The sequence below is a fragment of the Neoarius graeffei genome, chromosome 4 (assembly GCF_027579695.1).
Source record: "Neoarius graeffei isolate fNeoGra1 chromosome 4, fNeoGra1.pri, whole genome shotgun sequence".
NCBI lineage: Eukaryota > Metazoa > Chordata > Actinopteri > Siluriformes > Ariidae > Neoarius > Neoarius graeffei.
The window spans coordinates 36,961,945-36,983,174 of NC_083572.1; the positions used below are offsets into that span (position 1 = coordinate 36,961,945).

The 21,230-nt window shown below is 41.9% G+C and overlaps 1 protein-coding gene across 2 annotated transcripts in view; it reads left to right on the forward strand.

Annotated features, from left to right (window-relative positions):
* The window catches only part of mtss1 (MTSS I-BAR domain containing 1), a 208,466-nt gene that overhangs the window by 141,141 nt on the left and 46,095 nt on the right, over positions 1 to 21,230 (forward strand). For both annotated transcript variants that reach the window (XM_060919207.1, XM_060919206.1), the window contains exon 6: positions 1,617 to 1,691. In XM_060919207.1, the coding sequence (XP_060775190.1) occupies positions 1,617 to 1,691 (75 nt within the window). The remainder of the gene's footprint in view (positions 1 to 1,616; positions 1,692 to 21,230) is intronic.

The window sequence follows — 21,230 nt, forward strand, 5'->3', positions numbered from 1 at the left end:
CAAAATCTTGTGTCAAATAACCATCTTTACCAAGCGTGTCAAATTTTAGAACTGACAGCAAGTCATATGAGTGAACATGCTCAGTTTAAGGGGTGTGTGTGTGTGTGTGTATGCAGCTCATTTGTAATTTGCCTTTTGGAATAAATGTATTTGGATTGGCTAAAATTTTAGCATACAAACGTAGGCAATGTTTAGCGATGGGCGTCTCAGTCTGAACCAGACTAAAAATCTTTGGTCTTAATTAATCCATGTACAAACTGAAGAATATAAAGAAGCTTAAAATAGTCTGCATTAAGGAATGATCCAAGATGTCTGTACTGGGAATATTTAATTTATTAGCTTTTTGCCATAGCAAGATTTATATATGTACGTACATTATGGCTTGGAAACCACTACAGCTTGCACCAATTACAGTGGTCCCATTGTACAATCTGCATGTCTTTGGACTGTGGGGGAAACCGGAGCACCCGGAGGAAACCCACGCAGACACGGGGAGAACATGCAAACTCCACACAGAAAGGCCCCTGTCGTCCGCGAAGTTCGAACCCAGAACCTTCTTGCTGTGAGGTGACAGTGCTAACCACTACACCACCGTGCCGCCCAATACACTCAGGTGGGGTTTACATTAGACCGTATCAGCGGATCATCAGATTAACGTTTTTAAAAACGATTAGCGTGCACACAGCAACGCCAATACACGATTCGTGTGCACACAGCAACGCCAATACACGGATACGCTAATCACATGACTAATTCGGCACGCAAGTTGAAATGTGTCAGTGCGGCTCATCGCTTCCTCCTCAGCGGCTGCGCTCCAAATCACTCCGCCCTGAACAGCGAGTGCCCTCTGGAGGGTGCGCACTCCGGCCCTGCGCAGCTCACAGAGCACGCGAGTGTAGTGCACGAGCAGTGATTCGGGACTGAGCCACTGTGCGCAAGTCACTTACCACTTGCAAGTGGAAGGATGGCAAGCCTAAAGACCATCATAACTACACAATGGGCAGTATTTGCATCAGTATTTGCAGTATTTTCATACTTTTATACTCTTTAATGAAAGGTGATACAAGGCGGAAGTCCGCGCCGTTTTTCAGCAGTCGCGTCACATGACCAACGCCAGCGAATCAGGAAGGTGGATGTCACAGTGACGTTGTCCAATGACGACGCCAGCTAGAGCTCAGCACAGCGTATCCGCGTATTCTGAATGTTTACACAGCACCGGACCACACACGATCTGGATTGAATACGTGGACCCTGGCGGATTCCCGTTTCCCGGCGTTTCCAGGCGTTTTAATGTAAATGGACAGTGCATCTGCGAAGAAAACGAGACAGATACGGTCTAATGTAAACTTGGCCTCAGTGATCTTGTTCTCTCCAGGATGGGGGTATATCAAATATTCATTCTGGGTTTGTGATTTTGAAACCAATGTGTTTTGTATTTTATTCAGCGTTTTATATCGATTCTAAAATGTATTTTCGTACAGAAGTAAACCATATAAATGTAATTATGAATATTTAACAGATCTATTTTTTTTTATTGATGGTGTATAAATTATTGCTTTCTCTTTAAATTTGCATGCCATTCCTTAAGATTTTTGTTTTAATATTCGTCTCTTTAGAATATAAGAAGGCACGAGCAGACATCAGGAAGAAATCCTCTGATACAATCAAGCTGCAGAAGAAAGTAAAAAAAGGTAAGATTCGGAGAGAGTTCAGAGGTACAGTAAGAATTGGCTGTGAAGCAGAAAAGTACAAATACCTAAATTCAGTTCAGTTTTATTTATATAACACTTAACAAGTGACATCATCCAAATGCAGCTTTACAAAAGTCTGGATATAAGATTTAAATTCATCCTTAACCCTCTGGGGTTGAGAGCTTTGCCAGCAAAGCTCGGCAGGTTTAGAACAAGTAGGTCATGTATTTACATAATTATCTTTGCGAGTTCATCGTGCAAGCATGATGATAAACATATTGACAAACTTTATACTTTCCTATGTGCCCATTGCCAAATATTATAGTTTTTAAATTGCCTAAATTAGATTATACATAAAACTTGTCACTTTACTCAGTCACACCCGAGTCGGAATGCTGAGCACCCACTTACGCATTCATAAGACTATTCACATGGTAACGACATGATGATCACTTTCACTCTTGATTGGTTTCTTTTTCGTGGTGGGAACGCCCCCATAAACAGGATAAAATCTGTCAGCTGTAGTTTAGGCTATTTGGAGGTAAAACTTGTTGCAAGATGGCACGTGGATTTTATGCGCTTCGGATGATTCAGGACAGCGATTCAATTCAATCTTGAGAACTGCAACACTGAGTGGTGCCCCCCCCTTTTTTTTTTTTTTTTTTAAAACTTCGACCTGATCCAGCCAAAGATCAACTCGAGTAAGTGTAAATATTTCTTCTGTTTCCTTTGAGCATGTGTGTTGATGTGTGTGCGCTGTAGTGCATACACAGGAAAAATGACTGAGCAGTTTTTCTAGAGTTAAAATTATTTTCCTCAAAAATAGTTCATTTTGCTCTGCTTTTGAGTTTAAAATTTGGAGTTGGACTGGGAGCAAAATTTCCAGAGTAATTGTGTAAGAGTTGGTTGTGGCTCTGAACTGAGTAAAATGGTACAAGAGTTAATTTCAAGACACTGAAAAGGGTCAAATACCAGATAAATGAAGCTGTTGTAAAAAGCCGTTTTAGAACCGTGTTGGAATGTGTGAAGAAAAATTACCTTACCTGTTGTGGCGACCTGTTTTGATCACGTGACCTGATGGGATTAAGAGTTGGCAGTGGGAGGGATTTTCACTCTTCTCATTAAATGGAATGGAATTTTTTACTCTTTTCATTGAATACCCCTCCCACTGCCAACCCTTTATCCCAAAACAATGACACATTTTTTGATGGCCAGTTAATTGTCCAAATCAGTGGAGCAGATTTAAGTTTTTGTGCTTGATACATTCCTAAGACTGAACAGAATCACCTCAAGTGATCAAAATGGTTTGTCACAAAGGGTAAGGTCACGTTCCAACACAGTTCTAAAACTGTTTTTTACATTTATCTGGTCGTTTTTTTTTTAAGTGCAATCATGACATACAAACTACACTACCGTTCAAAAGTTTGGGGTCACCCAGACAATTTTGTTTTCCATGAAAAGTCACACTTTTATTTCCCACCATAAGTTGTAAAATGAATAGAAAATATAGTCAAGACATTTTTCTGGCCATTTTGAGCATTTAATCGACCCCACAAATGTGATGCTCCAGAAACTCAATCTGCTCAAAGGAAGGTCAGTTTTATAGCTTCTCTAAAGAGCTCAACTGTTTTCAGCTGTGCTAACATGATTGTACAAGGGTTTTCTAATCATCCATTAGCCTTCTGAGGCAATCAGTGCGTTTACATGCACATAGAGAAAATTGAATTTCTGCCATAGCTCGACTGAAATCGAAGTTCTAAATGCCATGGATACACCTTAGCTCAGCTGAAATCGAAACGAACTGGATTTCTCGTAATCGAGCTACGCGATCTAGATTATGCGATTGTAGCCGAGCTACTTGGTGCATGTAACCCTACTGAGCTACGTAGTCGAGCTACTTACTTCCCTTCCGGGAGTGACGAGACCACAAGCAGGAAACACAACAGCCTCGGTCGGCATGACAACAGTAGTAGTAGCGAGCAGCAGAAGAGGTCAGGAGGAACAAGAAGACAAAAAACAAAAACAATTGAACTTTTTGTGTGTTTATTAAGACATAAGTTAAATTGTAAGCAAAAAGTGGACTTTAGAAAAATATACAATTGTGCAAAATAAGTTGTCTTACAAAACAGTGGTCTGCGCAGGACAGTTTGTAGCCAACAGGTGGCAGTGACACGTGGTGTGAATGTAAAGTGGAAATCACTCCTCTTCTTCATGACGACAACCGGAAGTGTACCAACACTATGGGGCGTGTAGCGCCACCTGTGGCTCGGGTGTACAATGTACCTCACACAATAGCTCGATTTCCTTGTGTGCATGTAGGATTGGATTTTTCTGGCACCCCTGCTGGGACCCTTAGCTCGATTACCGACAGTAGCTCGATTTGGATGTGCATGTAAACGCACTGACTGAGCAAACACATTGTACCATTAGAACACTGGAGTGAGAGTTGCTGGAAATGGGCCTCTATACACCTATGGAGATATTGCACCAAAAACCAGACATTTGCAGCTAGAATAGTCATTTACCACATTAGCAATGTATAGAGTGGATTTCTGATTAGTTTAAAGTGATCTTCATTGAAAATAACAGTGCTTTTCTTTCAAAAATAAGGACATTTCAAAGTGACCCCAAACTTTTGAACGGTAGTGTACGTGGATATTATTGTAGCTGAACTTGTGCTGATTACAAAAAAAAGTCATATGACTTTGACAATACTGCTTAGATTTGTTGAAATTTACATCAGAGCATGCCAAAAGCATTAGTGCCAGAAAATACCCTCAGACCCCAGAGGGTTCATGAGCAAACCAGAGGTGAAAGTGGAAAGGAAAATCTCCCTGATGGGTCAAGTGGAAGAAGCCTTAAGAAGAACCATACTCGAAAGGAAACCCATCTTCTTCTGGGTGACAAAAAAATCAACTTTTCAGCAATGGAGACTTGAGTGTAAATTGTTCTTGGCAGATGCAGTCTTTTTGTTATCCATGGAAGAATATCCACAGCTTAAACATGGCTCCGTGGGACCGTCCACAGTAATCCCATGGCGATCTTTAGGTTATCCACACAAGACCCTCCTTGGTGGCAGCAGCAAAGCAGGGAATTGTTAGATTTGCTCTGGTCCTGTAATGGTTTAAGATGATGTCCACAAAGTGTACGCAGAGACCCCCTGGCAAAAGTAACTATTACAGCGTAATTGAGAGGGAGAGCCAGAAGATAATGAACCTGAAGGTGCCCTGGGACATGAAGCAGCTAGTCTCTCTCTCCACCATCAATAAACCTGACCGAAAGAGTGAGAGTGATGGTGGGGGGGTTCCCAAAACACACATGAACCCTCCAGGTCTTTTAGCATTGCTCCTGTGGAGGACGGCCCCATACGGACAGTCAAAAGTTGCACTTGGAACGTGGCTCTGAGGACTACAACTAACATGCTAACTTTAGGACTGCAGTTGTCATGAACAGTTTTGCACTCGTTTCAATCACAGATGTGCGGTCAGGGTAGGCAGGGTAGGCACTGCCTACCTTAGGTAAATTTCATTAAAATAAAAACCAACACGTGTTTTTAAAAAATATATTGTTGAGAGTTCACAATGTGCAATATGGGTTTTTGATCGGTCTTCGGAGACGTAAATGTACTTTTAACAACTCATTTGTTCCAACTCAATGTTTTGGAACAAATGAGTTGTTAAAAGTACATTTACGTCTCCGAAGACCGATCAAAAACCCAAGTTATCGCACGACGCAAAGCACCCAGGCTTTGGCAGGTTGTCGCGGGAACGCGCAATCCTCCGCTCGCATTTCGAAGACCAGGGTAGGCTCCCTTTGGGTCTGCCTGTCTTGACTTCAACGCTGCCAATATAGGGGGGTTGCGCATGCGTATTATGTATCGCATAGACAGTCTATGGGGAGCAAAAGCTCAGCTTTTGCTGCAGCGGGAATATGCGAGCCAATCACAGCGGTCAAAATGAAAAATTGTTACAATGCACATGAAGTGCCTACTGTCTGTGCTATATGCCCCACACACTGTATTTTGAGCACGTTAGTGAAAACTTCACAGGTGAATATGTCTACTGGAGAAAGACAGGCGCATGGATTTCATCTTTAAATGAAGTAGCTCAGCTGATGGGCCTCTTTCTTTCTTTCTTTCTTTCTTTCTTTCTTTCTTTCTTTCTTTCTTTCTTTCTTTCTTTCTTTCTTTCTTTCTTTCTTTCTTTCTTTCTTTCTTTCTTTCTTTCTTTCTTTCTTTCTTTCTTTCTTTCTTTCTTTCTTTCTTTCTTTCTTTCTTTCTTTCTTTCTTTCTTTCTTTCTTTCTTTCTTTCTTTCTTTCTTTCTTTCTTTCTTTCTTTCTTTCTTTCTTTCTTTCTTTCTTTCTTTCTTTCTTTCTTTCTTTCTTTCTTTCTTTCTTTCTTTCTTTCTTTCTTTCTTTCTTTCTTTCTTTTCTTTCTTTCTTTCTTTCTTTCTTTCTTTCTTTCTTTCTTTCTTTCTTTCTTTCTTTCTTTCTTTCTTTCTTTATAAACTTAAATTAAACCTTCCTTCTAATAAGTCTTTATTTCCCCACTCTGTGTCTTGGCGTGGTTGAGGCTACCAAAACAGGTCTTGAGTTTGAACACAAATCTGGCCCTACTTGGATTAAGGCACCTTATTGGATTTTTTTTTTAATGTTGATTAGGCCCTTTTTTATTCTTTTCTACGAAATTAGCCCAGCTAAATTCCGTATCTTTTCAGTATCTAGGATTCAAATCAATTCAATTAAGAGTTGCATCAAGCAAAAATGAATGACATTTTGCATAATGACAGCCTCAGTCACATCTCTGACACCTTGACATCTGACATCTTAGTTCTTTTGTGAAAGGTGTTGAACAGATAGTGGCTCATTACCATACCGCCATCTAGCGGCTGTATTTGAAAATAACGATTTGATTTGCTTTTATTTTTTTTCCATCATTATTTTGAGTATAGGCCTACTATCTATCTATCTATCTATCTATCTATCTATCTATCTATCTATCTATCTATCTATCTATCTATCTATCTATCTATCTATCTATCTATCTATCTATCTATCTATCTATCTATCTATCTATCTATCTAATCACAGCATGAAAAAGTGCACAGCATGTCACTGCCTACCCTGCCATAGGGCTCACCGCACGCCACTGGTTTCAATCAATGAACCATTTCTAACTTCAGCAAAAAGGACTTCATGCTAAAACAGTTGTACTTCGTGACTCTATAGGACAGTTATAGAAGCAAATTATTTAAAATCACGTAGTCTGTTATCACCCAGATGAGGATGGGTTCCCTTTCGAGTCTGGATCCTCTCAGGGCTTCTTCCTCATGTCGTCTGAGGGAGTTTCTCCCTGCCACCGTTACCACAGGCTTGCTCAGTGGGGATAAAATTGGCTCATGTTTAAAGTGCATATCACGGGTAAATTCAGGAGCAAGATCAATGCAATTCGCCTATTTTATATTAAACTTTGGTCAAATATCTGTAACATTCTGCATTCTCTGCAATTTTTTTAACCTTGCGCAATACCAGAAAAATTCAGTTGAAATCAAGCCATTTGAGGCGAATTGGTCCGCCTCTGAAAAAACTTGCCATTTGGATTTCCCGGCAAACACTGATTTTCGTGACGTCACGTGCAGGACGCCTCCTTCTGAATCCTCCGTCAGCGCTGGTTTGTTCGAGAAAACGACCTGGTGGTTTTCTGCAAATTTCTTCAACGTTATCGCGCAATTATTAAAATGGTTAACAGATGTATCGTAGGAGGGTGTAGCAACACCAATCATGATGGGATTAGTACTCATCGTTTCCCAAAAGACCGGACACTCACTACGTTTACATGCACGTCCAAATCGAGCTGCTGTCGGTAATCGAGCAAAGGGTCCCAGCAGGGGTGCCAGAGAAATCCAATCCTACATGCACAAGTGAAATCGGGCTATTGTGCAAGGTGCATTGTGCACCCGAGCCACACGTGGCGCTACACGCCCCATCGTGTTGGTACACTTCCGGTTGTCGTCATGAAGAAGAGCTATAGTGTTGCCAGATACTGCTGACGTTTTCCAGCCCAAAACATGTTCAAATCCGCTAAAATGCACTTAAACCCCCCAATCTGGCAACACTAGCAGTTCCGTGTTCAAGCTGTTAGGCTTGCTCTAACAGACTATGGCTACAAACTGTCCGGCGCAGACCACTGTTTTGTAAGGACAACTTATTTTGCACAATAATATTTTTCTAAAGTCCATTTTTTGCTTACAAAAAAATATTTTTTTTTTGCTTACAATTTAACTTATGTCTTAATAAACACAAAAAGTTCAATTGTTTTTTTTATTGACATTCTTCAGATGTTGGATATATATATATATATATATATATATATATATATATATATATATATATATACACACACACACACATACAATGACTTGTTTATGTACACAGTTCACAGCTATGCAACAGCTGTACAGATGTATTTGGTGATACAGTAAGTGAGCTAAATTTTAACAGTGCAAACAATGCCACAAAAAGAAAAGATTCATGCCGTTGTCATGATTCGTTGTCATGCCGACCGAGGCTGTTGTGTTTCCCGCTTGTGGTCTCGTCACTCGTCACTTCCGGAAGTAGCTCGACAACTAGCTCGATAGGGTATACATGCACAAAGTAGCTCGGCAGAAATCGCATAAACTAGGTCGTGTAGCTCGATTCCGAGAAATCAAGTTCGGTTCAATTTCAGCTGAATTAAGGTGTATACATGGCATTTTGAACTTCGATTTCAGTCGAGCAACAGCAGAAATTCGATTCTCTCTATGTGCATGTAAACGTAGTGAATGAGAGAGAAATGGGAGCGCTTGGTCTACACAGGCTGTGCACTGAAACCGTGCAAAGCTCGCGCAGCCTGCTGGCGCTTCCGCACGTGACGTCACGAATCTGGCTGCAGACTCCCTTGGGATTTTTCCAGACGCTTTTTATTTTATTTTTTTCTGCTGTAGACAGATGGCCTTGTGCAAAGTTACCCTTCTGGAGGAGTGTGTAAAGGGTCGTACTTTCATATTTAAAAAAAAAACTAAATTGGTCCAGAATATGTACTTTACAGACTGCCCGATTGCCCTGGGCAAGTGAAACAGGCTTTCGGGTGAGTGGGATATCTCCCCGACATGCCCGGCTGGGCAAGTTGGAATGAGCATATTTTATCAGCTAGCACCACAAAAATTAGGCTTTTTGATCTTTTATTTCAGTTCCTAAAAGCGTCCCTCACTACGTATCCACCATTATGCCTTGGCTGTTTTCTTCGTCTCGGTTCCATTTACTGCTTTGCAAGTTATTTTATATACCCCCGCTGGTGTAGTCGCGTGCGGGACGCCTCCCTCTGAATCCTACGTCAGCGCTGGTTTGTTTATGAGAAAACGACCTGGTGGTTTTCTGCAAATTTCTTCAACGTTATCACGTAATTATTAAAATGGTTAACAGATGTATCGTAGGAGGGTGTAGCAATACCAATCTTGATGGGATTAGTACTCATCGTTTCCCAAAAGACCGGACAATGAGAGAGAAATGGGAGCGCTTGGTCTACACAGGCTGTGCACTGAAACCGTGCAAAGCTCTCGCAGCCTGCTGGCGCTTCCGCACGTGACGTCACGAATCTCGCTCCAGACTCCCTTGGGATTTTTCCAGATGCGTTTTTTTTTTTTTTTTTTTTGCTGTAGACAGATGGCCTTGTGCAAAATTACCCTTCTGGATGAGTGTGTAAAGGGGCATACTTTCATATAAAAAAAAAAAGACAAAATTGATCCAGGATATGCACTTTAAAGTCTTTAATTTTCGCTTCGCGACAGCGTCTGTTGTTAAAAGCACAATAACAAAAAGGCTTGACTAAACAAATATGCTTTCCTAGACGTAAGGGCTGAGGCGGTGTCTGAATCTCGAGCACTAATCTGCAGGCTGTTCCATAACTGGGGGGGCTTTGAGAGAAAGTCAGTCATTTTATTTGTGTAGTGCTTTTAACAGTGTACATTGTCGCAAAGCAGCTTAACAGAAAAATGAAGATTTTAAACATTTTATCCCTAATAAACGTGTCCCTAATGAGCAAGCATGAGGTGATGGTCGCAAGGAAAAATCCCCTCACACAACATGAATAAACCTCGAGAGGAACCAGAATCATTTGGGTGATAAGATAAATGTGATTTATAAATAACTTGCTTCTATAACTGTGTTCTATATGGTTAAAAAGTGCAGTTGTGTAACCAGGAAATTCATTATACAGGGAGTGCAGAATTATTAGGCAAGTTGTATTTTTGAGGATTAGTTTTATTATTGAAAAACAGCTATGTTCTTGATGAACCCAAAAGACTCATAAATATCAAAGCTGAGTATTTTTGGAAGTTGGAGTAGGGCTTTCTTAGTTTTAGCTATCTTAGGAGGATATCTGTGTGTGCAGGTGACTATAACTGTGCATAATTATTAGGCAACTTAACAAAAAACAAACATATGACGCGGTACGCGGTGGTCCGGACTACCGTTGTGGTCCGGACCACGCCGTTTTCAGGTGTGGTCCGGACCACCAAGTTCAGAAGACAAATAAATTTTAAATTTTCAGCTACTTCTTCCCCTAATTTAGAATAAATTCTTTCCTTTGCCCTTTCTTCTGTTGCTTTGTAGTCTCTAGCACATTTTTTCTTATTCCTTAGAAGCTGTTCATAACCACCCTGAGACATAATGACGAAAGTTGGTAAAATTATTTTTCACTTCCCTCGTGGCAGCTCCCGCTTTTTTACATGCGTTAGAACTGGTATCTTTTATTGCGCGTGTGTTTTACGCATGCATTTCTCTTCCGGTTTGAGAAAAAATAACAAATGATGTACGACTTTGTAAAAAAAACTCGTATTAAATGACAAACACAGTATGATTTTGGTAAGTTTTTATTTATATCGTAATATAATACAGCATACGGTGAACCGGACCACAATCCAGGAAAAATAATTAATTAATGCCCTCGTTTTGTATGGAAAATACGGTGATCCGGACCACCGCGTACCGCGTCATATACCCATTTCACTCATTTATTTTCACCAGGGAAACCAATATAACAACTCAACATTCACGAATATACATTGCTGGCATTCAAAAACAAACAAACAAAAAAATCAGTGACTAATATAGCCGCCTTTCTTTACAAGGACACTCAAAAGCCTGCCATCCATGGATTCGGTCAGTGTTTTGATCTGTTTGCGATCAACATTGCGTGCAGCAGCAACCACAGCCTCCCAGACACTGTTCAGAGATGTGTACTGTTTCCCCTCCTTGTAGATCTCACATTTGATGAGGGACCACAGGTTTTCTATGGGGTTCAGATCAGGTGAACAAGGAGGCCACGTCATTAATCTTTCTTCCTTTAGACCCTTTCTGGCCAGCCATGCTGTGGAGTACTTGGATGTGTGTGATGGAGCATTGTCCTGCATGAAAATCATGTTTTTCTTGAAGGATGCTGACTTCTTCCTGTACCACTGCTTGAAGAAGGTGTCTTCCAAAAACTGACAATAGGACTGGGAGTTGAGCCTGACGCCGTCCTCAACCCGAAAAGGTCCCACAAGCTCATCTTTGATGATACCAGCCCATACCAGTACCCCACCTCCACCTTGCTGGCGTCTGAGTCGGACTGGAGCTCTCTGCCCTTTGCTGATCCAGCCACGAGCCCATCCATCTGGCCCATCAAGACTCACTCTCATTTCATCTGTCCATAAGACCTTAGAAAAATCAGTCTTGTGATACTTCTTGGCCTAGTCTTGATGTTTCATCTTGTGTGTCTTGTTCAGTGGTGGTCGTTTTTCAGCCTTTGTTACCTTGGCCGTGTCCCTGAGTATTGCACACCTTGTGCTTTTTGACACTCCAGTGATGTTGCAGCTCTGAAATATGGCAAAAACTGGTGGCGAGTGGCATCTTGGCAGCTTCACGCTTGACTTTCCTCAGTTCACGGGCAGTTAGTTTGCGCCTTTTTTTTTCAACGCGCTTCTTGCGACCCTGTTGACTATTTTGAATGAAGCGCTTGATTGTTCGATGGTCACGCTTCAAAAGCTGGGCAATTTTAAGAGTGCTCCATCCCTTTGCAATATATGTCACTATTTTTGACTTTTCTGAGTCCGTCAAATCCCTCTTCTGACCCATTTTGCCAAAGGAAAGGAAGTTGCCTAATAATTTTGCACACCTGATATAGGGTGTTGATGTCATTAGACCACACCCCTTTTCATTACAGAGATGCACATCACCTGGTATGCTTAATTGGTAGGAGGCTTTCAAGCCTATGCAGCTTGGAGTAGGCCAACATGCATAGAGAGGGTAATGTGGTCAACATACTCATTTGCCTAATAATTCTGCACTCCCTGTAGTTTGAACAATAAGTCTGTTTTATTGAAGTCAACTGTTCATCGATGGTGACTTGAGTGCAAGACTGCTCTGCCCTCTGCTGTAGCCTTTACTCTTTGAAGTACAGTGGTGCTTGAAAGTTTGTGAACCCTTTAGAGTTTTCTATATTTCTACGTAAATATGATGCAAAAGATCAGATTTTCACACAAGTCCCAAAAGTAGATAAAGGGAACCCAATTGAGAGAGAATATTATACTGGGTTATTTATTTATTTGTTTGTTTATTTAGGAAAATGTATCCAAAATTACATATCTGTGAGTGGCAAAAGTATGTGAAACTCTAGGATGAGCAGTTAATTTGAATTTAATTGAAATTAGTCGGGTGTTTTCAATCAATGGGATTACAATCAAGGTTACAAAGGAACCCAGGGTAAATTTTTCTAAGCAACTGAAAGCCTGTCACTTTGGCTAATATTAAAGTTAATGAGTCCACCATCAGGAGAACAGTGAACAGGGATGTGCATAGCAAGTGGCTGGTGTTGTTCCACAGCAATCACAGTTAGGGTAGAAATTTGGTGCAAAGGGCCAGTCTTGCTTTAGACCAATGCAATTTATGCACAATCTTGAATTGTATTACTTTTTATATTTTAAACAAACTGAGGATGAGCGTATCTTGTCTGTTGTCTGCCATATATCTTTAGAAAGTTCTGTATCTAATTCTTTGTCCCAAGGACAATGGAGCTTTAAAAGAAAAGGGGGGGGGAGTTAGCAATGTTCTCACCCGGGTGGAAACCAAAGGGTTTATCAAGATTAAAATTATTTAACTGTGCAGCCTTAAAGTGCACATCACGGGTAAATTCAGGAGCAAGATCAATGTAATTCTCCTATTTTATATTAAACTTTGGTCAAATATCTGTCACATTTCTGTATTTTGTGCAATTTTTTTACCTTGCGCAATACCAGAAAAATTTAGTTGAAATCAAGCCGTTTGAGGCGAATTGGTCCGCCTCTGAAAAAACTTGGCATTTGGATTTCCCGGGAAACATTGATTTTCATGACATCGCGTGTGGGACGCCTCCCTCTGAATCCTACGTCAGCGCCGGTTTGTTTGAGAAAACGACCTGGTGGTTTTCTGCAAATTTCTTCAACGTTATCACGTAATTATTAAAATGGTTAACAGATGTATCGTAGGAGGGTGTAGCAACACCAAGCTTGATGGGATTAGTACTCATTAGGGCTGTAACGATACACCCAACTCACAATTTGATTCGTATCGCGATTTTTGACCCACGATTCGATACACCCACGATTTTTTAAAAAACGTGTTTTTAAAGTAGTAAATTTGACTTATTAATATTTACTTACTTACATTAACTATTTAATAACAAATAATTCAGACCACTGCAGAGAATGAGTAATATGTATGCAAAAATGAACAAATGTATATCCAAAGACTGTTTTATTTCTCAAAATAATACTGTTGAGCCGGAAGCTCTGTTTTTTTCGGTTCTGAAAAAGTCATTTTTCCAAATCGTGTAAATCCGTTAAGATTTTTTTTGGGGGGGGGGCTCTCTCACTGTCTCACTCTCATAGGGCCAATGATTTTCTGTGATTGCGGAAAACAGATGGAAATTACGGAATTTTTATGGTGAAACATTGCTCGCGTGTCAAAATGTAACTGCCGCAGAAGGGTTCCGCGCAAGCAGACATGCCTTCAGTGTTGCCAGATATTGCTAACGTTTTCCACCCCAAAATATGTTCAAAACCAGCCAAAAAGCACCTAAACCTGCCCAATCTGGCAACACTGCACGCCTTTCCGGTCAAGTGATTGTGATTGGCTTGTGGCACACCTAGCCAGCCAATGAGCTGCTTGTTTACAGATTCGCTCCCCGCGTCGCAACCAGAATGGCGACTGCTTAAAAGAAATGAATGCTCTGCCAGTGGCGAGTGTGGACGTTGCGTGACTCGCAGAAGATTGTCGCAGGTCGGCGAAAAAACGACTTACTAATAGATATAAAAAATAAAAGTAATTTAAGTAAGTTTAAAATGTAATTTAAATAAAAAGTAAAGTATTCATAAATTGAAGTTTGGAAGCACCTCTGTTTTTGGGCTGAGAAGTTTGAAAGGGTGTACCGCAATTCTGCCTTCTTGTATCGCGATACAGATCGTGGCTCTGCGTATCGCGATTTCGATACGCGTATTGTTACAGCCCTAGTACTCATCATTTCCCACATTGCGCTCCGGTGACAATTCCATATTTCAATACAAAATCACTAGCTGCTAAACTTGGTCTACACAGGCTGTGCATTGAAACTGCAAAGCTCGCGCAGCCTGCTGGCGCTTCCGCAGGTAACGTCACGAATCTGGCTCCAGACTCCCTTGGGATTTTTCCAGACGTGTTTTATTATTTTATTTTTTTCTGCTGTAGACAGATGGCCTTGTCCAAAATTACCCTTCTGGAGGAGTGTGTAAAGGGACATACTTTCATATTAAAAAAAAAAACGAATTTGGTCCAGGATATGCACTTGAATAACTATATTTTACTCTGAAGCCTTCAGCTGGCTTTTTAATGGGAGATTTAAAAAGAGGCAAGTTTATAGCCACTCAGATCTGTAATGTAGGGGTCTACACTTGGATTACTGAAAACTGGATTCTTTAGCTAATTCTTCGGGGTTATTTTATTGGGGCATAGCTTAGTTTAGCTAAATTAACAATGAGATCTCTAGATATATGTACAGACATGTAGGATTATATCCCAGATCAAAAATTTTCCTGTGCAGGGATTGGCCAAGGATGGCTCATGTGACACAAAATAGCTTCACCATTGATTAAGCAATGCATCTCGTGACATAAAAAAAAAAAAAAATGGATATGCTGTGAGTCAGTCATGGTATATCCTGGATATACCATGAACTGACGTCACAGTTTCAAGCTATACTGCCGACTTGAGTTACAGCTGTGGGTCTGCAAGCATTTCTGTGTGTAAATCTATGCGTGATCATGCTTAGCGAGGCAGGCCATAGCATGGTACACTGCACATACGTAGGTTGAAGGCAGCGCTGACGTAAATGACAAACATGGCTGCTTCCAATGAGTTTATGCCAAGATTCAATCTTGTAGACCAGCGGTTCCCAAACTTATTTTTCCGCGCACCGCCTTTTTCATCTTGACTTTGTTTGCGTACCCCCAATGCCCGACACGTAAAAAAGTGCAACACATTCTATTTATATAAGACACCAAGTTCAGTGAAATTAGAATACCAAAGTCAAAACGCGTAACAGGTGTATGAGTTCTCTTCTTCAGAAGTATGGAAAACAATAAACCACGAAGAACAAGGACGAACAGGCTCACAGTGTGCTGTTAGACAGGACCTCACTGCACACCACGCACTGAGGCTTTGGACAGTCTGCATCGCCATTCCACGTGAAGCCCAGCCCCAGATATGACTCATCGTACTTGCGTTTTCTTCTCCACGTCTGCCCTGTCTCATTCACTTTTTTGCCGCTCTGTGCTCCACATCCCTCCACTTCATTCTCCCGCATTCCATCATTACTACCTGTCTCCTGCTCGATTGCCCCTCTCTCTGTTTCTGTCGCCTCTTCTTCTCTTTCATTGGTTTTATTGCTTAATAACTTCCCTGTTTTTAGCCAGTTTTCCATCTTAGCATTATCTTCCACAAAAGACAAAATTATGCTAGGTGCCGGCGCCAAATATTTGACAGGAAATTACGTGGATATACGTTGGCCAGCCTGTATTTATTTTTCAATTAAAACTTACATCCACAGTTGAAAAGAGACAAATGGTTTCTTGTTTAACATCTCATCTCATTATCTCTAGCCGCTTTATCCTTCTACAGGGTCGCAGGCAAGCTGGAGCCTATCCCAGCTGACTACGGGCGAAAGGCGGGGTACACCCTGGACAAGTCGCCAGGTCATCACAGGGCTGACACATAGACACAGACAACCATTCACACTCACATTCACACCTACGGTCAATTTAGAGTCACCAGTTAACCTAACCTGCATGTCTTTGGACTGTGGGGGAAACCGGAGCACCCGGAGGAAACCCACGCGGACACGGGGAGAACATGCAAACTCCACACAGAAAGGCCCTCGCCGGCCCCGGGGCTCGAACCCGGACCTTCTTGCTGTGAGGCGACAGCGCTAACCACTACACCACCGTGCCGCCCTTGTTTAACATAAAAAAAAAATTTTAAATTATGTATGACTTGTTTATTTATTAGTTAGCAAGTTAACGTTTTTAAAACCATAGATCCACCATTGCCATTTTAATCTCTCGTACCCCCTAGCGGCAGCTCGAGTACCACCAGTGGTGCGCGTACCACAGTTTGGGAATCCCTGTTGTAGACGATGAGGATTTGGAGAATTTTATGGAGTCAACTGATAGTGAGAATACAAAAAAAAGTATGGATTTTTGTGCTCATGTACAGTTTTTAGAACTTTGGGTAGTCTTTTTTTCAATTTGGATATTTTGACACTTGCATAGTTGAGAGGGACGAAGACCGTGAGTTAGACCTTTTTTTTTTTCCCCCTCCCTAGATTCATTTCTAATGGCCCTTTTCCACTACCCTTTTTCAGCTCACTTCAGCCCGACACGGCTCGCGTTTCGACTACCTCAGAGCAGCACGACTCAGCTCGCTTCAGCCCTACTCAGCACCCAAAACTCGCACGGTTTTGGAGTGAGGCTGAAGCGAGCCAAACCGAGCCGAGTGGGGCTAGGGGCGTGAGGAGACACTCCCCTGTGCACTGATTGGTGAGGAGGAGTGTCCTCACATGCCCACACGCCCCGCGAGCACGCTGGGATCTGTAAACACCGTAAACCTGGAAGAAGAAGAATTACGAATTACGAGAATTTCTGAAGCCTTATGCGCCTCGCCTCATCTATACGCTCTTGCCAGTATCTGTTGGCGTTGTCGGTGACAACAAGCCACAGCACCAAGACCAGCAACACTAACGACTCCATGTTTATTGTTTACTATCCGGGTCGTGAGACTACCGCTTAAAAGTCACTGATGTCACTGTTTGTGCCGCCTAACGACATCACGTGACGTCCACCCACTTTCGCTAACTCCACCCAATGTGTCCACCCACTTCCAGCCAGCACGGTTCAGCGCGGTTGTAGTCGAAATGCAACTCCAACAGCCCCACTCAGCTCGACTCCGCACCGCACGGCTCAGCCCAACTCAGCCGCGTTGGTAGTGGAAAAGCGGCATAATTCTTTAACACTTGTGGAGTTTTTTTTTTTTGATGGATAGAAATCAAATAGGGGCGGCACGGTGGTGTAGTGGTTAGCGCTGTCGCCTCACAGCAAGAAGGTCCTGGGTTCGAGCCCCGGGGCCGGCGTGTGGAGTTTGCATGTTCTGTGTGGAGTTTGCATGTTCTCCCCGTGTCCGCGTGGGTTTCCTCCGGGTGCTCCGGTTTCCCCCACAGTCCAAAGACATGCAGGTTAGGTTAACTGGTGACTCTAAATTGACCGTAGGTGTGAATGTGAGTGTGAATGGTTGTCTGTGTCTATGTGTCAGCCCTGTGATGACCTGGCGACTTGTCCAGGGTGTACCCCGCCTTTCGCCTGTAGTCAGCTGGGATAGGCTCCAGCTTGCTTGCGACCCTGTAGAAGGATAAAGCGGCTAGAGATAATGAGAGAGATGAGAGAAATCAAATATACCATGCGCTGAGAGGCACCGGTAATTATGGATTCACTTCGGTGACTGGCATAGTAGTATTTTCTTCGGGGCTGTGCCCCTCACAAAATAGTACTGTGGCAGTCACCTCAGAGAATGCATAATTACCGGTGCCTCTCAGCGCATGGTATATTTGATTACTACACAGTGGAGTATCTGACAGTAGAACCTGTTTGAAAGATAACTTGAGTCAATACTTGAGAAATCTTGTTTGACTGACTAAACTTGTATTCCTATACCCCAGGTGAGAGAATTAGTCAGCGATTTACAAAATACTCAACACTGATGCACAGGATAAGATAAGCCTTTATTTTCTCCAAAGTGGAGAAATTCATCTTGGGCAAACGAGAGTCTGACATGAATACACACAAAATCAAAAAACATTTACACAGTACAAAAAAAAAAACCACACACACGCCAGTTCTTCCAATAAATCCCCCCCCCAAACCCCTCACCAGTTCTTGTTAAGTAACTTAATCGATAGAGGGACCACAGAGAATTTAAATCTATTAAGGGGTGTTCACACGGCACATAATTTGCATCGATGCTGCACCAATGTATTTTGTTGCGATATATCTTACACCGGTGTAAATTTTGTGGAGCGTTCACACGTCACAAACCTGCTTACTAGAGAGAAGCGTGTTAGCACCGAAGCAGCCCCACTTGCGTTCACACGGCAGTTTTTGTGACTGTGCTATATGATAGTAATAATGCGGAAATGAAATATGCGCATGCGTGAAAATGTACTTCCTTTTCCCGGTTGTCATGGCATCATCAAGCGCCGGGAAAACAACGTGGATGAAGACACCAGTGTTGCCAGATACTGCTGACGTTTTCCAGCCCAAAATATGTTCAAATCCGCCAAAATGCACTTAAAACCGCCCAATCTGGCAACACTGGAAGACACGCAGTTCTGTTGTTGTTGATATTCGCCATTTTGGAAGCGCAAAATACCAGGATGCAAATTATGCAATGCCTGTATGTAATCAACTCTCCTCACGCGTAGCGAGTCTACCCCTGTAGCGTTCAGACATCCCATTTTATATCGGTGCTGCCCCGCAAACTCGCATTTACTTCGGAGTAAATTTCTTAAACCACCTCCCGAGCAGGGTTAGATTTGCACCGGTTTAAGCAGCTTTCAGGGGCTACACCGGTATAACTTTGTACCGTGTAAACGCTCTACCAGGGCAGCCCCGGTGCTACACCGGAGTAAAAGTTGCCGTGTGAACACCCCTTTAGTTTTACAGTTAGGGACCCTATACCTTCTGCCAGAGGGCAACAGCTCATAGTCATAGTGAAGGATGTGCTTCGGGTCTTCTACAATTTTCACACCCTGCTTTCGCACCATGTCTTCAAAAATGTCTTGCAGTGTAGAAGGGGGTGACGTACAGTGCCTTGCAAAAGTATTCATACCCCTTGAACTTTTTCACATTTTTCCACCTTACAACCACGAACTTAAGTTTTTTTTAATTGAGATTTTATGTGATAGACCAACACAGAGTAGCACATAATTGTGAAGTAAAATGATGAATGGTCTTCAAAATTTCAAACAAATTAAAATCTGAAAAATGTGGTGTGCGTTAGTATTCAGCCCCCTGTCCTCTGATACCTCTAAATACAATCCAGTGCAATCAGTTGCCTTCAGAAGTCATCTAATTAGTTAATAGAGTCCTACTGTGTGTAATTTACTCTCAGCATAAATACACTTGTTCTGTGAAGGCCTCAGTGGTTTGTTAGAGAACACTGAAGAACAAACAGCATCATGAAGACCAAAGAACTCACCAGACAGGTCAGGGATAAAGTTCTGGATAAGTTTAAAGCAGGGTTAGGTTATAAAAAAAATATCCCAAGCTCTGAACATCTCAGGAAGCACTGTTCAATCCATCATTCAAAAATGGAAAAAGTATGGCACAACTGCAAACCTACCAAGACATGGCCGTCCACCTAAACTGACAGAGCGAGCAAGGAGAGCACTGATCAGAGAAGCAGGCAAGAGGCCCATGATCACTCTGGAGGAGCTGCAGAGATCCACAGCTCAGGTGGGAGAATCTGTGCACAGGACAACTATAAGTCGTACACTCCACAAATCTGGCCTTTTTGGAAGAGTGGCAAGTAGAAAGCCATTGTTGAAAGACAGGCATAAGAAGTCCCGTTTGCCGGAAGCCATGTAGGGGACACAGCAAACATGTGGAAGAAGGTGCTTTGGTCAGATGAGACCAAAGTTGAACTTTTTGGCCTAAATGCAAAGCGCTATGTGTGGCGGAAAACTAACACTGCTCATCACCCTGCACACACCATCCCCACTGTGAAACATGATGGTGGCAGCATCATGCTATGGGGATGCTTTTCTTCAGCAGGGACAGGGAAGCTGGTCAGAGTTGATGGGAAGATGGATGGAGCTAAATACAGGGCAATCCTGGAAGAAAACCTGTTGGAGGCTGCAAAAGACTTGAGACTGGGAAGGAGATTCACCTTCCAGCAAGACAATGACCCTAAACATACAGCCAGAGCTACAATGGAATGGTTTAGATCAAAGAATATTCATGTGTTAGAATGGCCCAGTCAAAGCCCAGACCTAAATCCCATTGAGCATCTGTGGCAAGACTTGAAAATTGCTGTTCACAGATGCTCTCCATCCAATCTGGCTGAGCTTGAGCTATTTTGCAAAGAAGAATGGGCAAAAATTTCAGTGTCTAGGTGTGCAAAGCTGGTAGAGACATACCACAAAAGACTTGCAGCTGTAATTGCAGCAAAAGGTGGCTCTACAAAGTATTGACGCAGGGGGGCTGAATACTAATACACATCACATTTTTCAGATTTTTATTTGTTTAAAATTTTGAAGACCATTTATCATTTTCGTTTCACTTCACAATTATGTGCTACTCTGTGTTGGTCTATCACATAAAATCTCAATAAAAAACTTTTAAGTTCGTGGTTGTAAGGTGGAAAATGTGAAAAAATTCAAGGGGTATGAATACTTTTGCAAGGCACTGTACCTATTATCTTCCCAGCCCTTCTAATGAGTGTATACAGTTGTGTTCTAAGCTTCACCGATTGATTCCCAAACTATATTGTTATCCCATACCGAATGATAGACTCTATGGCAGCCCTATAAAAAGTCAGCATAATATCTTGAAAAAAAAAAATTTAATGTCTTTGACCTTTATTTAAAAGTAGACGGCCTTTTGATTTCATAAAATCAGTGAAATTTAGTGTCCTCTGAAATTTGGTTATTGTGATGTTTATTTCTGTAATATGTTTAAAAAAAAAAACCCAGGCCATTCTGTGGCTGGGAAGTTATTTAATTTGAGGGAATTCCTAAGTAAATAATGTGCATGAAATTGCTCACTTGGCGTAGTCAAGCAGACCTAGGGAGTCTGGTGTGTGCATGCGTATGCTTACCGTTGTCGTTCTTCTTCTTCTCTTCCATCTTTTGGATTTTATGGCAACTGGCATCCAGTGTTGCATTACCGCCATCTACAGGTTTACCT